Here is a 16,835-nt window from a genome sequence, read left to right as displayed (position 1 = left end):
CTCTGCTACACGTCACATAGTCTACCAAAGTAAGAACAATTGGAGAAGTCTAATAACGTACATGTGTTGTCTTTTTACACACATACCTTCTCTTTTACTCATGTTTGTGCACGCTCCTCTAAAGGCCACCGGACCGCAGTGCTCCTTGTCCTTTCTGAAGCGTAATGATCACCCCCGTTCCCAATTGCTACTAGCTGGTTCTCACTGCAATCCTGGACAAAAGTGGCAAAGATCCGAGTGCTTGGTGTGATGGAAACAATAGCGACGGAGCATGTTACTGGCCTTAGATGGACAACTAAATCCCCAGATCGACAATGCCTGAGGCCCATCAGGGTTTGCCTGACCACCCAGTTGGCCGTAAAGGGACACTATCATGCCAAAAAATGTGTTGTGTTCTGTGCTTCTAAAATATAGTTTACTTTGTCAATTAGGGCAGCACGGTGGCTCAGTGGTTAGCACTTCTGCCTCACAGCTCTGGGGTCATGAGTTCAATTCCCGACCATGGCCTTATCTGTGTGGAGTTTGTATGTTCTCCCCGTGTTTGCGCGGGTTTCCTCCAGGTGCTCCGGTTTCCTCCCACACTCCAAAAACATACTGGTAGGTTAATTGGCTGCAATCAAAATTGACCCTAGTCTGTCTGTCTGTGTGTGTGTTACAGAATTTAGATTGTAAGCTCCAATGGGGCAGGGACTGATGTGAGTGAGTTCTCTGTACAGCGCTGCGGAATCAGTGGAGCTATATAAATAGATGATGATGATGATTATATTTTAAGCTTGTACACATCTATGCCATAATCGTACAGATCACAGGATTCACGACCGTTTAGTGAGATACCGCATTAGTGTGTACACTCCCACCATCATATTTTATCGTACCAAACATTTGGGTTCTTAAACTTCCTAAACCTCACGATCGACGATGTCGGGCAATTTTGGAAATGTGTACGCACTCACGGCCAACAGTGTAGGCAGATATCTGTAGAGTGTACAGAGCCACGATCTTTTCAGCAGATGGTTATGAGAGATGAAGATCACAGATCTGAAGATAAATCGTGTAGGTGTGTACACATGAATCGGCATTCTCATCGGGACTTTCAGTCGTTGTTGAACTTGTTACAGAAATCGCTTCTGAAGTAAGGTTGCATTAGGTGTGTACCCAGTTCTGCAATATAACAGAACTTCCACTGTGTAAATATAGAACATTTAATCCAATAGTAAAGGTATATATATGTTTGGAAAATTTTATTTAAAGACATTTAATATTGGTTTAAATATAATTTATGCACCGCTTTAATGGTCTTAACCCTAAAGAAATCTTATATCTATCTGCCCAGGCGGAGGTTTCCGCAAACGCCTAATTGGCGGCTTCGTTCATCTCAATTTTGTTAATGTTAGCTCCTCAAACTCCTGCCGCAGATCCGAAAATAAATAACAATCCTAATAGGATCGTCTAGATATTTTAAAGGGGAATAAACACGTTTATAGGGTATAATTTGCCTGATCAAACCTTTACAACGATGGTTAATGAATGCGTGGCATCCGTCATATCTGTTTTTCTCTCCCTATATGTAATAAATTGTATTTTAGCATTAGTAAACGGAGGCTATAAAATTGATTTAGGCTAACTGAATAAATTAGCGGATTATCTATAATTTGACTCTGAACCAGGCTTTTATTTTATTGGTCTTGGAGAGATAACATTGGGAGAGAAATACCAGGGAGTGATAAATCCTGAACTCCGCTGATTTTTCAGAAATTGTCCTTCTAAAAATAGGATTGCCTTTCTGTCGCTCGGATTTGGCAGAAAAAGATGAGGGGAAACAGGCCAAGTGCGAAACGTTTGCTCTATCTGTTAGATATAATCTGCTTAATGTACAGTTTGAGATTTGTAGTGCCTATTGCAGACATTTTTCTGTCAAACTCATTAGTGTCTTCTAAAGATAAGGATATTTAGACAAAAGAAGAGTCTGCTAGGTTTGCTTGCATTAATTACCTGAACTATTGTCTTTTATTATTTTGTCCTTTTGGGGAAAAAAAGTTAAGCTGGCCTGTGGAACGGAGAGGTCATCTTTTCTCAAAGTTACTTAATAACTGTTAACGTGAAAGATGGTATAGTGATTTCGGATGTACCCAGAGAAGTATGGGAACATTGCCGGAGGTGCGGGGGCCTAAAAGAAATGACTAAATACAGGTTTTTGTCATCCCATGTCTGGAATGTTCCAACATACGGAAAGGAACAAGGGCTAAATGTATTGCTCTATTTAGGCATTTTGGCAAAAACAGGGACATGCTCACTAAGCGTTTCTTCCTATAGTTACTGTGAGGAGCTCTGCTAAATAGTTTAATGAGAAAGGCATTGCAGGAGAAAGAGGGGGAATTTTTACCCTGAATGCCCCAATTCCGGTAAATGGTTACCGTTTCTGAATTTGTTCATCTCCGTTGTGGAGACACAACCTCCTTTACTCGGAGCACCTTATATGTTGAACTGTGTAAAGTACACAATCATGAAGAATTACGGGTGTTGGGTACGTTTAGGTCACTGTCATGTTGTCCAATAAAGTATAATGTTTTGCTCTTTCCTTCTGCACTGTGTCACTATGGGGGGAATTCAATTCCCCCCCGAAGTACCGCCGCGTAAAACCTATTACCGCTATTACGGTAATATCAACACGGCTTTCTGCTCGCAGCTCCCAGCCGGAGTTGAAACTACCCTAAGAACGGTATTTAAGCGCACTATTACAGTAATAACGGTAATATTGCGTAGGCCAATTGAATTCCCCCCTATGAGTCTTGCACAGTATTCCTACTCAATACCCTGGTGAAGTGTCTACGATCCTTATTGTTCGTTATTTAAAACTTAATTTATAATAAATGCATTAGGCCTGCACTCAGATCTTTATGATATAACATTTAGTCAGTGCTCACAAGTGCGCACACACCCAAGGGCCAGATTAGCCGTTAAACGAGTAACCTGCTGGTTTGTCTCTGGAGTGTGGGAGGAAATCACACACCCAACGCTGAGACGGCAATGATAACAGCCATGCAACCCCTTCTCCCCGAATAAAGATAAAACTGTCCGTTACTTATATGTAGGGTAACGTGTTTCCTGTTGCTTATTAAAAGATTAATAAAGTTACTGAGTACTTTTATGCGAGTCCAAGAAATTTGAGGTGACTTCTAATACCTGTAATGATATATATATATATATATATATGCACCTCTTGTGTGTTATAGTGATATTACAGTTAGCTGTTTAGAAAGCTAAAAAATCTACAAAGACATCAACTACTCCCCAATATGTGTTTAACAATATTATATCAATTATACACTTTTCATGATGGTAATTGTTAAAGGAAGAAAGATCTCATTGTATGCTTTTATATTTTGCCTGTACATCATTATGGTACAATATCATCATCACCATTTATTTATATAGTGTCACTGATTCCGCAGCGCTGTACAGAGAACTCATTCACATCAGTCCCTGCCCCATTGGAGCTTACACTCTAAATTCCCGAACACACACACACAGACAGACTAGGGTCAATTTGTTAGCAGCCAATTAACCTACCAGTATGTTATAGGATAGCATATATATGTGTATATATATATATATATATATATATATATATATATATATATATATATATATATATATATATATATATATATTAGTGTGTGTATTAAGGTTCAGTTAAATATATTGCTCATAATCCTATGTATATCTTTAACCCTGCCCTCTTCACTTGTAGGTTGTAGAGAGAAAACGAACGGCAGCTGAAATCCGGGAGGCATATGAGAGGTTGCAAAGGGAAAAGGAAGAGAGGCGGCTTCAACAGCGAACAAACCCCAAGGTAAACTGTCCATTGCTTTGTACCAATCAACAATTACGGACTTACAGGCAACGCTTTATTTACAAATCTTTATTTACAAATCTTTGTTTACAAAATGTTATTTGCAAAACTTTATTTACAAAACTATTTACAAAACTTTATTAGCAAAAAAGAGCGCACTTCCCATTAAGATAAACAAATGCACATTTAATGGCATAACTTGCCTTCTGCGTTTAATCTGATGGCACTGTAGTATGTTGGGTGAGAGGTCCATTGCACTCTGTGGCTTCTTAGCAGAGATGTGTGAATGGGGATTTTGCTGCAAAGACTATTGATCCCAGACTAATATGTATGGCTTGTTCACTTGTGCATAGCAGCAAATTTGGAGCACGGACCTCACACAAAGGCAAAAATGTTAACGATTCTCTCCCAATCAGGACTACTGCACATCAGTAAATTTACTGACTGTGACAAAAGGTAGTCACATTTTCATCCCTCCGTAAGGGAAAAGTAGAGGTTCCCTGACTGACAGCTCTGAGCGCCGTTTTATGTTGTAGATGCGGCTTCTATTTTCAGTCAGGGATAAATTTTGACCAAGCATTTTTACGTTAGTAAACAAAAATCTGTCAGTAAATGTTTATTAAATTGTTTTAAAGAAGTTTTCAAGGATTGCAAGCCCAGATGATCGAACGCCGCTGTGTGTTATCAAATAAAAGAAAGGGGGGAAAAAGGACCAACGAAGCCCATAAACAAGGTTCTGCAAACACATTGAAATTCATGAAAAGGCAGATTTAGAGAGCGAGTGGTGTTCACTTTAATAAATAACTCCGTATGTTTTCACAAGCCACATTTTTATTATTACTGTCTCTTTAATTTATTACAACTTGTATCACATTTTATGACCCAGCTCATGGCTCCTCCAGCTTGTTTATTGTTCCTCGTATCTGTCACCGCACTGTTCTCGTATGGAAAATATGCTGCAATAACCGATATTAAAACCCAGCAGTTACACCATCGTGTTTTCCTTCGCAAATGCCATCTGTTTTACCTTGGTTCAGCGACGCTCCACGCCACCTATTGCATCGCAGTGTCGCAAATCACGGCGCTGCGCGTTATAATTCAGCCAACTGTCTGACGTGTGAAGCCTAACACTAATTATACCCCATGTGGAGCGCAACGCCAAGGGCTCCTCCACGTTCCTAATTACGATCCTCTTTGCTCTCTCCGACAATGACGTGTTGTTGTAAATAGTCTTTAGTTATAATTTTTTACCTTTTGTCGTTGTCAAAAATCCAGAGTAAAACTACATGACAAAGGAGCAGATTTCTAGCTAACAGGCATAACTCTGCTTTACTACAAAGCTTTTCTCCCGGTAATATATTATCTCCCTCCTCCTCTCGTATGGCTATGAACGTTTTTTAAGTCAATCACTGCTTTTAATTTCATTAACAATAAAAGCTAATACTCCAGCCGTAAAACTGTAAATTGAAATCCGTAGTCTGCCCTGTCATGCCAACGATACATTCCGTTACTTTACGAGGAACAAGGGAAAAATCTGCATTGTCGGAAGAGACGATTGAGTGAAGCCTCAAAACAGAACGAAAAAAAAAGTTGGCGGCTTCGTACAGTTGCGGAATATAGTAAATAAATGTTAATCAAAGCTTTTTTGTTTTACTTCATATCTGTATTTTAATTTTTATTCTGGTTGCCCATTAGTGCAGGTGACAATGGACAGGGAAGAATAGTTAGTTTAGAAACGCCATTAAAGTGTACCTCTCCTGGCACTTTGTACTTCATGCCTTTAATAATGTTACTGGTTTGTCGTCAATTGATATGCTGAATGTTGGCCTAGTCCACAAAATTTCTGCTTTGGGATTGACATGATTTTGAAATGCAAGCTAGCGCTAACTTAAACCCATCCTTGCAACCCATACAATATTGGACAGTTAGCATAATATTGCAAAGTGTGTAGTCCCCAAACAAGAATGGTGCCTAATAATCTGAATTAAAACAACAGGATCATTATCGGTCATGTCGGACAATGTGGTCTGAAGATAAATTGATATCATTTTGGTCATCTTACAACCTCACTGATTGGTCCTACTGTACATCAGAACCGATACAACCACTTGGGCAAAGTGTCAAACTGATGGATCTCCTACAAAATTGTGATACCCATTGTGTGTGGCCACATTTAAAAGTGACACTGTCCCTCTACAGTGGTGCTTTGGCCCATGTAACTCCAAGAGGAAGGGCACAGTTCAAACAGGTCATCATAAGTAAGTTCTATTTAGAGAGAGAGAGAGTAGGCCGTTCATCTCTATGGTTTGTTAGTATGGCAAATATAGGGCCATTTAGTCTTTGTTTTAACAGTTCTGTACATTGTTTGGTCATAATGGTTGTCGATTATTTGTGAGAGTACCAAAGAAAGTCTTGTCATCATTGAAAAGAACGTTTGCTATGTACCATCTGAAATAAGTGTAGATGGGCTACCAACTAGTATTGGGTGTAACAATCTCCTTTGTTCACTTCATATACACCGTACAGGTCTAGACGTATGGAATGATGGCAAGGCCTAACCATCCGTCCCAACCACTCTTCGACTATTTGAGTGTGGAGAGCCGTTTAATTGCTTCCATGACGGAATTTTGTTGGAGTTGATATGTCCACATGTATTATACATTTGGTACTTTGATGGAGGATCTCCTGGATTATAGCTATGCTCTTCAACCTCTGTAGCTCAAGCTCAGCACCAGCTTCTTGTACCATACAATATTTCAGCCATTGGTGCTGTCAAAGAAGCCTGTTCATTATTGCATCCACTGTTTCTAATGAAAGAGGAATCTACAAATTGCCTTTCATCATTTTATCCCCCATTATTTAAAACCTGTAAGGTGAAGCGCCGGTTTATTAATCCCAGTCGGGGATTTGAGACAAACGATTAGAACTATGGTAGAGACCACCCAATGTTTTCTCAGTAGCCAGTTGTTGTAAGATTCAGGATAACACAAAATGGCACAGCTCACTCTTAATGACAACATATAAAAAACAATTTGTGGTTTTGCTTTCACGTTATGCTGTGTGACAGTGCGTATCGGTGTGGACTGGCTGCCTATTTAGGGCACGTTTTAAAAAGATTTGTCATGGATTATCACCTTGGCTTGGCCTGTTAATGAGAACATAAAATTTTTCCTGGATGTTCAGCTAGTGTTTTGTATCCTGAGCCCTCATGTGTTCCAAATAGCAGCTGACACAAAGCCTCGCACAGATTCGGATTTTCCTGTTTCCTCGTTACGGCTTCATCTCTCACGTGCAGCCTTCCCACCGCTTATTAAATCATCTCCTTGTCTTCGGGACTTTTTACGTTTCCAGGAGCTTCCTCCAAAAACGTGCCCATCCGTAAAGCCCTCCAGTGGAGATCTAAGCAAACAGTTGTGTTTGCCGAGCGATTTGCAGAGCATTAAACAACACAAAAGCGGAAAAACCGTGCTGTTCCTTTAGTGGTTTGACATTTTGTCTGTGCCTTTTCAAAAAAAACCTCCGCCCCCCTCACCCCCACCCAACTATCTGCTGTTTTGTGAGTTGTAAAAATAAAAAAAGCAGGATTATAATACGGAGTCTGTGTCCTGTAATAAAATTAGCCATCTGGGTGTTTATAGCGATTGCTTATTGGGATTCAGTCTCAATGTATCTCCGGGCAATGCTAGCGTTGAATTAGGAAGGGCAGATGTTATGATTTCATACTAGAATGGAAGTTAGTTGAAAATCTCCAACCTTTTATTGGTTTCAATAAAATGACTTCAGATAAATAAAACATTTCTAACCAGAAATGTTTAGCCATAAACAGATGCATGTTATGAAGCAATTTGCAAAAAACGCTTTTGTTCCTGTATATTTTCCTCTGTTTGGTCTTCAGCCTTTTTGTTTATTTAATTCTTTCTTTTTTTCTTTTAATTAAACGCAGCCGCCAAAAGCCTCCGATTATGTGTAGGCAAGTGTTCAAGTGTTTGCCGCGCAGGCCTAAGGAGAAAATTCTAAAGGGGCGGCATAGGAATGGGTTTTATGTGAATTCTAATTATTTTTCTTTGCAGTTTACAATTTGGTCTGTGCCAAACTTATTTTTTCCCTAATTAAAAATAATGGTGGATGGGTAATTGAATAGACTGTGATGAGCAAAGGGAGTACGCAAGTATTTAAGACGCATTCACTTATAAGGCTTATAGTAGCAACAACTCTGAAGTGTCCAGTGTATCTTGCAAAATTGTGCATGCATGGAATATACATCAATTTTACTTCAGTTACTTGGCTAAAATATTTAGTACTAGACCACCTTAAATTATCCATATCAGTAATTGATAAGTTCATTCATTAGTTGCAATCTTTGAAAATCCCCAATAAGAAGACTGTAATAGATTAATATTTTGAACGTGGAAAGAATTTTAGAAAAGATAGGGGTTCTTCCATTTACCTTCCTGTGTATGTTTTCTTTCAAGGGTATCTGAAATTCTAATTGTGTATTTCTCTTTCTAGAGAGAGATATATACGATTTATAGACCGGTCAGGCAGACTGTTTAGCATGCTAATTAACCTGGCTAGTATGCTAATTAGCCCAGTCCACATGCTAGTCTCAGCCACTACTGTCTCCCAACGCTGCGCTCTGCATCGAGTAGAGAGGTATCCTCTGTAATGTACTGTGTAATAAGTAGGTTCTTGCCCCGGAAACCTAGTTAGAGCCGGTCCTCTACTCTGACAACCTAACTCTCAGACAGGACTATGCTTATCCCGGGCCAACTTCCTCTACACTCCCCAGCCCTCCAGCTGTGCGGACTGAAGGAGGTTGCTCAGGCGAGTACATAACATATTGAATAAAGTACTTCCCCCAAGGTGAAAGGGATTCTGTAGAAACGCTATTTTTCAGGGGTTTTTTCTACACTGAGAACAGTATAAAAGGTGAGTTCGCTTCTTGTCCTATTTGCCAAGATCTGGTGTACTGGTCCACTTTTGCTTTGGGGCTCCCTGTAGACGATGGGTCTATTGTCTTCTGGCTGGGGCAAAGACAATTTTTTATATGCCGGACCAAGAGGCTGGGGCCTAAAAATGCATTACTTATTATATAACACTATCCAGTTGTTTATTGTTTTTTTGTGGTTTTTTTCTTTGTGTGTGGCACATCTTGTTTTCTGGGCTTTGGGTACAGATCCTTATCAATGACCTCCTCCCCAAGCTTTCAGAGACTCCCTCCTTATAGGGGGGGCTGAAGACTCAGTTCCTGAGGAAAAATTTGGCCTACCTTGGGTAGAAATGGGCCTGCCCAAGCCTGGCGTCGGAGATGAATCTGAAGACCTTCTAAAGGGGCCTTTTGGTTACAGAGGTCGGGATGTCTATTGGGCCCTCCCTATCTTCCGCGAACAGGATCCTGAAGATCTTGTCTCTCTCTGAGGCCTGTTGGATCCTGGGGAATAGGAAGGAACGGGGCCTTTTCCCTTTAGGGAAGGGTCCCAAGTCACCAGTAGAGTCACATTACTGCACTGGGTATTTCGGAGCACCCACCTTGGGCTTCAAAATAAAATGTGAGTTAGCCTGAAACATACGGAAACCTGTTCCGGTTGGAACGCATTGTCAGCAACTTCTGCACAAACCCCTATGCTAGGTTTCCTTTGTTTTGGTTTATTTTTTTTCTTCTGACTCTAATAGACACAGGAATGCTTCAGCATTCTCGTCTATTCTCTCTCAGAAGTAATTGTCTTGGTTTACTGATTCCATGTATTCTATACACAAGTATTGAGTTGAAATCCCATTACAGGATGAACTGCTGGCGGAACTGATGACATCATTCAATGAAAATGTAATTGGTGACCTCTCCGGGAGGGAAATATACAGAATGTTTTATTCTATTGATGCGCCGTGCCTAATTGTGTAAGACATATTGTTGCAGGGGGAAGATTTCATGAAGTGTGCCGGGCTTGCGAGAGAGTCCTCGCCATGTCGTTGTTCGTTACATCCTGGGTACTTGGGAATATTTGACATAGCGCTTAAGGGATTTTTTTTTCCTTATGATATTCTTTGCTTCATTGCCGTTCTTGTGTATTCATAAAATTACCATGTAAATGCTCCTGTTTTCAGTGCATTTTTAACGGTAATGCGTTCTTTGTGTACAGTCCTCAGGAGGTCACAAACCCTAAAAATATAGGGTGATCGGATATGAATTATTTTTTTTTAAAGTCATTCTCCATATTAAAAAAATAGATTACAAATTCCTTTAGCTATAACGAGGTGTAATTTTGGATTCCTGCCTAATATACTATGGATTCACAAGGAAGCAGGGAGTTCGCTGAGGTAATGTTTTTATGAGGCAGCCATTTTGTGAGCTGAGCCAACATGCAACCTTAGTAATTCACTATGGGTTAGTGTTTCCTTAATTAAATATTAGGCTGGGTATTGTTCAACCCACAAAATGGCTTCCTTCACTGTTTGCAGGAGACAGTTGATGTCATTAGCAAAATCTTACCTCACAACCTTTTAGATGTCCCAAATTGTACACACAAATGGGGGCGTGCTACGTCCCCCCAATGTTGTACCCGGTTGGGGAGGCACCCCCCAAACCTTTCCCCCTCCCCTAAAATCTCAGAGTGCCACTCTTAATCCCTGAATAAGTACCTACGTTTTGTTTTATCAATGTTAATCCATCTTGAAACCCACATATTAAATCAATGTTTTGTTTTTGTTATTTGTGCAAACGTTACAAGTTAACCGCTAGTGCAGAGTCATCGAAATCAGCATTTGTAATTGTAAGCCAATTAATTGGTTTCAAATTCTTAGAAATAAAGACTGCACAGTGTACGTTTTTGAGCGATCATTGCATACCTGAGTGTTCATAAATGCACAGTTTTATATCAGCCTTATATCCCACCTAGAGCATATAGAAAGCAAAACGTCAATATAAAATTATTAATATACATACTATTTAGAGATGATCAGGCTCGGTTCCTCAAGAACCGAACGCACCCGAACTTAGGGGATCCGAGTACCGAGCCGGCTCGGTACTGTCTCACGCCCTCGGAATTGAAAACGAGGCAAAACGTCATTGTCGGATCTTGAGAGTTTTGACTTCCTTTTACAGATCCAACATCACGGAGGGTGAGAGAGGGCGGACCCCCATTTATCTTCTCTGCCACTGCTGTGTGGCAATGTGTCCTAGATGTGGTAGGAACTGCCGTGTGTTTGTGTCATTGCTCTGCCGCTTACCATCCAGCCAGGTCACTGCAGTATTTGTCCCAAAAGTGTATGACAATAATATTGTGACCTGTCAGGTGGTCAAAATTGACTGCAAATGACTTAAAATTTGTGTTACTGAGGTTAATAATAATGTAGGAACAAAAAAAGAGCAAAATTATGTGATTTTAGCATATTTTAGGATTTTTTCTAAAAAATCCAAAACACACAAGGGCGGTTTTACCAAAACACGGCGCTAATCCAGATCCAAAACCAAAGCCAGTTCACGGGGGTCAGTGAGCTTCTCTCATACTATTATTGAGGAAAAAATCAGCTATAAAACTGTCGTTCCCTCTCCCTGTCCCAAGTGCCATATGCATTATTTAATTTAGCCGTGGGTGTGGTCAGAATCTCCTGCGACACTAGTCACATGATCATTCAGAGCCAGTGTACTGAAACTTATTCCCCGTTGATGTCACAGGATGTTTCTCAGGAGCACAGTGAGCATGCTCCTTGCCAGTACCTGGGCGGACTCTCTTTGGTATTCATGAATATTCATAGCTTCCAAGTAAATGGGTGATATAGAACAAACTATGCAGCTATAACACACAGTAAATATAAATATATATTTCTGTTATCTGTTCAGATATCTGTTCGTAGTTCAGGTGACTGGTCCTGTCACAACTGTCTGTGGTATACTCTATGTAATATCATGCCAATATGAACATGGCATCCAAACAATTCTTTTAAAATAGACCTGGCATGCATTTTTCAACAGTCTAGCTTTAAAAGTGCAGCTTAACTACAGTTAAGACTAATTCCCCCCCCCCCCCTTGTCATATACTTATCTTTAAGCATTTTTAAAATTAGTTGTTGGTGTGGGATGTCTTGTGGGCTGAAGGTCCCTTAACACTAATCCCATGTGATCACTCAGAACCAATAAGCTAAAAGCTGACATTGTGATGATGTCACAGAACATGGAATGTTCACACTTTCTCATTCAATTATTAATATTTATGCACGTAGGCCTGGTAAAGGTATTTTGTATTGTTGCATGCTGGCTGTTATTTGTAAGTGACTTAATTAGATTAGATTTTTATTACAAGTCCTGTTTATCTAATCTTTGTGAGTATGAACTTGACAAACTTGCACTTTCTGCTAACGGCAAGGTGGGTGTGAGAGTGCGTCTGAGAAGTGTTCTTCTCCTTGTATATCCCCGGCTGTTCCTTCCTGCTCCTGTAACACAACACCTGCTGTCTGCATTGCTAAACACAACTTTGTCAATTCCCTCACTCTGCGATTTGCTGATGCACAGGTTTTCCTCCTGCTGTGACTTCCTACAAATGGTCCCCTGTATGCCAATTCCTAGAATTGCACTGTCTTTATCAAGATCATTCATTTGCATTATCGGCAATAACCGTTACATTTATTTGAAATTTTTATTCACTGCTGCAAAAATGTCTTTGCAATCAAATCCTGCTGTTCCGTTTACTTTTAACAGTCAAGTGTCCAGTCGCTATGAACTGCTTTTTATCTTATTATATTCAGATGTTCTATGCTAAGATGTGGTATGTTATTTTACCTGTTTACTTATAGTTTTCTATGTTCCCATATCCCTGTATTGGGCAACAGACGGCCCTCCGAACCGTTCCCGCTGGCCCCCAGCTGTTTTCTGCCTTATTGTCGGATGTGTTTGTTATAGCTTGTAACACTTGTGTAAAATACCTGCTGATATGTTATTAACATATAGAGATTTTTTTATTTGATTAAATGTATTGTTTTAACTTGTTACTGAGATTGAGGGTGGTGTGTGGCCATTTGAAGGTTAGAGGGCCACCCCTGAGGTATATCAGGTGCCATATCTAAATCGAATGTATTCGTATAGCATACCATCGCTGGGTTACGCCATTGGAGGCCATTTATAAATAGGAGCGGACGTGGTCTTGCAGAAGCCGGTCTGTTAGGATGGTGCGCAGTCTTGGCGCAGTGGGATAGAGAGAGAGCATTGAAATCACAAATCTAAGGTTTGAGTTTTGCAGTGAGCTCCCAGGGGAAGATTGTGTTCATATATTAAGTCCATCCCATTGTTAAAGGGAGTTTACAGAGTATTTTGACTATAGAAATGACAGCGTCTCCTCATACCGCTAGTTTTGATGTTAGATCCTATCCTGTTCTCTTAAATAATTGGATCAGTCTACATATTTAGCATACCTCCCAACATTTGGGAAGGGATCACCGGGGCGGAGGCCTGATTATGACTCTGGGGGCGTGGCCACATCTTGATGGGGTGGGTGGACCATGTCCTGGAGGCGTGTCTAGCGCTTGGGAAGCGCAGGACTGCCCCATTCTCTGCTCCCCTCCCCTTAATTGCCGTGCACACCAGAACAGAATACCTCAAAACTTTTCCACTGATCAGGATGTCACGGTTTCCTGGTGAATTCATAGGCTGCATTCTCATGAATATTGCATACTTACCAACTTTTGAAAGTTGGCTTCCTGGAGCCTGCCGGGGGAGGTGGGTGTGATGGGAGGCGGGGCTCCAAAATTTGCATCATTTTGGACCTCCCCCATGACGTAATGACGCAAATGCGTCATTTTACAGCAGGGGGCGGGGCCAAACGCAGCGATACCCGGTGAATCGCGGCGTCCTGGACCTAATTCTGCCCACTTCCTAGTGAAGTGGGCAGATGCTGGAGATTGCCACACTCTCCCGGGAGTCTGTGAGACTCTCGCGAAATGCGGGAGTCTCCCGGACATTCCGGGAAAGTTGGCAAGTATGGAATATTGGCTCCGTCTACAATATGGCCCCCTCCACAGTATGTAGGGGAAAGGTGCACTTTAAATTCCCCCAACCCACTGCAAGGTCCTATAATGAGGTGTTCTGCCTCTCATGTAGTTTGATGTCACTTGTATAGCAATATCAGGACATTTTCGAATGTGTCTTTTAACACTCTGACACCATCTGTCATTCATAAATACTCAAGAAATTGGAAGCAACAACTTGCGTCTCCATTGATTCCTAAAGCGATTTATCATGCGGAATGAAAGGGTAAATCGCACTTAGATGTAAGATCACATCTCTCAGAACGAAACAACTTCCCCGAGAAGATACTTCTGTCATGTTCCGAGTCCGCTGCTCAAGTGAAACCCAGATATTTTTTTATTTTTTTATTTTTTTTAAAGAATAAGGACAGAAATCGTTTAGACTGTTTCCTTGCGAAAATAAATAATCTGTTGAGTTAAGGGTTCTCCTTGGGACTGAAGGTTTACAGGCTGACACACTGCCAAGGAGATTGGCAGCTAATTTCTTAGCTTCTCTCAGTAGCCCTTTCCTCTGCTTTAACACACTTTTAAAAGAAAGACAGCCCCAGGGAAGCGGGGAGAATAGATTTAACTTTGTGTTTGAACCTAAAGTACAACCTTATAAAGTGCAGAAGCTGAAACTCTCCGTACAGCTGGGACATACAATTGTGCATTTAAAAATATATATATACTGCTCATGAAATTTACATTTCTATTCTTTCGCAAAAGAAATGGCAAACATCTGTGTAAGTATTGAGAGAAATATTCATGATCCACTTGTGTCAGCTGGGAATTAGCGGAAGTCTGAGAGAGGAAGTGAAGTTCCACAAGACAATTCCCTGGGTATCGTTGCTTTCTGGTACTTTGAGGGTTAGTTAAGGAAGGGTTAGCCCTCCAATCTCCTAGTGCTGTACCTGGGGGAATGTTTATTTAAGGCTGAATCATCCAAGTGCACAGCCCCTTTAACAGCAATTTTAAACACATCTATAGTCTAACTCTATCTGACATAGCTAGATGAATGGTAAAATCACTTCATGTAAAATACAAGTTGGATTCTATAGAATAGATAGATATAGATAGGATTTACAAATATATATGTCCAAGTTTTTAAGATTGAATATCATCATCACCATTTATTTATATAGCGCCACTAATTACGCAGCGCTGTACAGAGAACTCACTCACATCAGTCCCGGCCCCATTGGGGCTTACAGTCTAAATTCCCAAACATACACACAGATACACAGACTAGGGTAAATTTTGATAGCAGCCAATTAACCTACTAGTATGTTTTGGAGTGTGGGAGGAAACCGGAGCACCAGGAGGAAACCCATGCAAACACAGGGAGAACATACAAACTCCACACAGATAAGGCCATGGTTGGGAATTGAACTCATGACCCCAGTGCTGTAAGGCAGAGGTGCTAACCACTACTCCACCATGTTGTTTAAGTCTGGGTAGCACGGTGGTTAGCATTGCTGCCTCCCAGTGCTGGGGTCATGGGTTAGTTCGTATGTTCTCCCCGTGTTTGCAGGAGGGTGCTGCGGTTTCTTCCCACTGACCAAAAACATACTGGTAGGTTAATTGGCTGTTGAGTAAAAAATGGCCCCTAGTGTTATATTTTTTTATTGTTAAATTTGCCCCCCCCCATCATCCCCCTGATCTATTTTTTGCGATGTGGTATTGTACCCTCTCCAAGTTGTCTTCTCCGTCCCACTACTAGTTATACTTCTGAGTAAATTTTAGGAATGTGTGTGTAACGTTACATGAGTGATTGGTTCCATCAATGGAAACCACAAACTACCAAGAAGAAATCCTTCCTGGTCACTAGGATTGGAAGAGGGAGATATATGTGCATAAGTTGCGGAACGTTTACATTGTGCTTTAAAGACGTTGCTCCGTCCAATCAGCTGCCCTTTCCCAGCTTCTCCGTTCCAGCACCTCCGATACTGTTTTGGTTCCGTTGATGACTTTAATACATTGGCTTTTATTTGCCTTCAAATGTTCTAAGATTACAATTATACTTGGTATGTTTACAGAAGGAGAAAGTCAGTATAGCCCTCTCTTACTGTAAAGTATAGGACAATTACGGATTAAGGAGTCTGTCTGTCTAGTTCAATTGGTCAATGTAGCTTTTCCCAAAAAGCATAAATTGAGAGGGAAACAAAAGCTAGCGGCCTTTACATGAGGCATACATATTTATTTTCTCTGTAGCAAAAGAATGTCAGTCTATAAAGGCTTCAGCATTGCTTTGTCCCCATCCCCCTGTAGAATAATTACATTGACATTCCGAGATGCAAATATTGCTTGTTTTTATTTCAGATACTAAACAATTCTGTCTGTACGTTTAAACCGTCCAGTCGCTCATCATTGTTTTACAGAGATCCTCCTCTACATTTAGTACTTATTACTAATCATTTACTAATAAGCAACTTACTAAGCCCTCAATCTATCTGCAGGACATTGTTCTATCCCACAGGTCCGTATCCTTTTCTGCTGGGACACAGTATTCAAATTTCATTTTTTTTATTCAATTTTTTGGAAAGATCAACCTCCCTCCCCTCCAAGACTACAAAGTTCCCAAGTCCAGGAAATCATTTATTTCCTTTAAAGGTGACCCCAGTGTCTACGTTATTATCGTAGATAATACATTTAACAGTCATTTCTCTAAAGACATGATCTTGACTGCACAAGAAGGCGCATGTTTGTAGGGATCCTCGTTGTGGACAGGCGAACCCCACATTTCTACCAGTTGGTGGACGCAGGAACTAACGCCTTTAAACAATCATTTTGATTCAGTGATTCAAGTTTTAATAAATATAGTGTTTTGTATTAATTAGTTCTGTGCTGGATAGACATTGAATATATAATTAAATTAGGCAATTTACAATATAACATTGCCTGCTTAATTGGCGGACGTCGCAGAATTGTGGCAGCAAAGGGGACTCAGGACCCAACTTTTGCCTCCTGTCTCACGACAGGTTCACCC

General features: G+C 40.6%; 1 protein-coding gene across 2 annotated transcripts in view; it reads left to right on the top strand.

The window, feature by feature from the left end:
• The window catches only part of DNAJC11 (DnaJ heat shock protein family (Hsp40) member C11), a 155,753-nt gene that overhangs the window by 105,244 nt on the left and 33,674 nt on the right, over positions 1 to 16,835 (top strand). For both annotated transcript variants that reach the window (XM_075190089.1, XM_075190088.1), the window contains exon 4: positions 3,752 to 3,853. In XM_075190089.1, the coding sequence (XP_075046190.1) occupies positions 3,752 to 3,853 (102 nt within the window). The remainder of the gene's footprint in view (positions 1 to 3,751; positions 3,854 to 16,835) is intronic.

This window comes from Mixophyes fleayi, chromosome 11, assembly GCF_038048845.1.
Source record: "Mixophyes fleayi isolate aMixFle1 chromosome 11, aMixFle1.hap1, whole genome shotgun sequence".
Taxonomy (NCBI): domain Eukaryota; kingdom Metazoa; phylum Chordata; class Amphibia; order Anura; family Limnodynastidae; genus Mixophyes; species Mixophyes fleayi.
The sequence above is the reverse complement of the archived record's forward strand: the minus strand, read 5'-3'. Positions and strand labels throughout refer to the sequence as shown.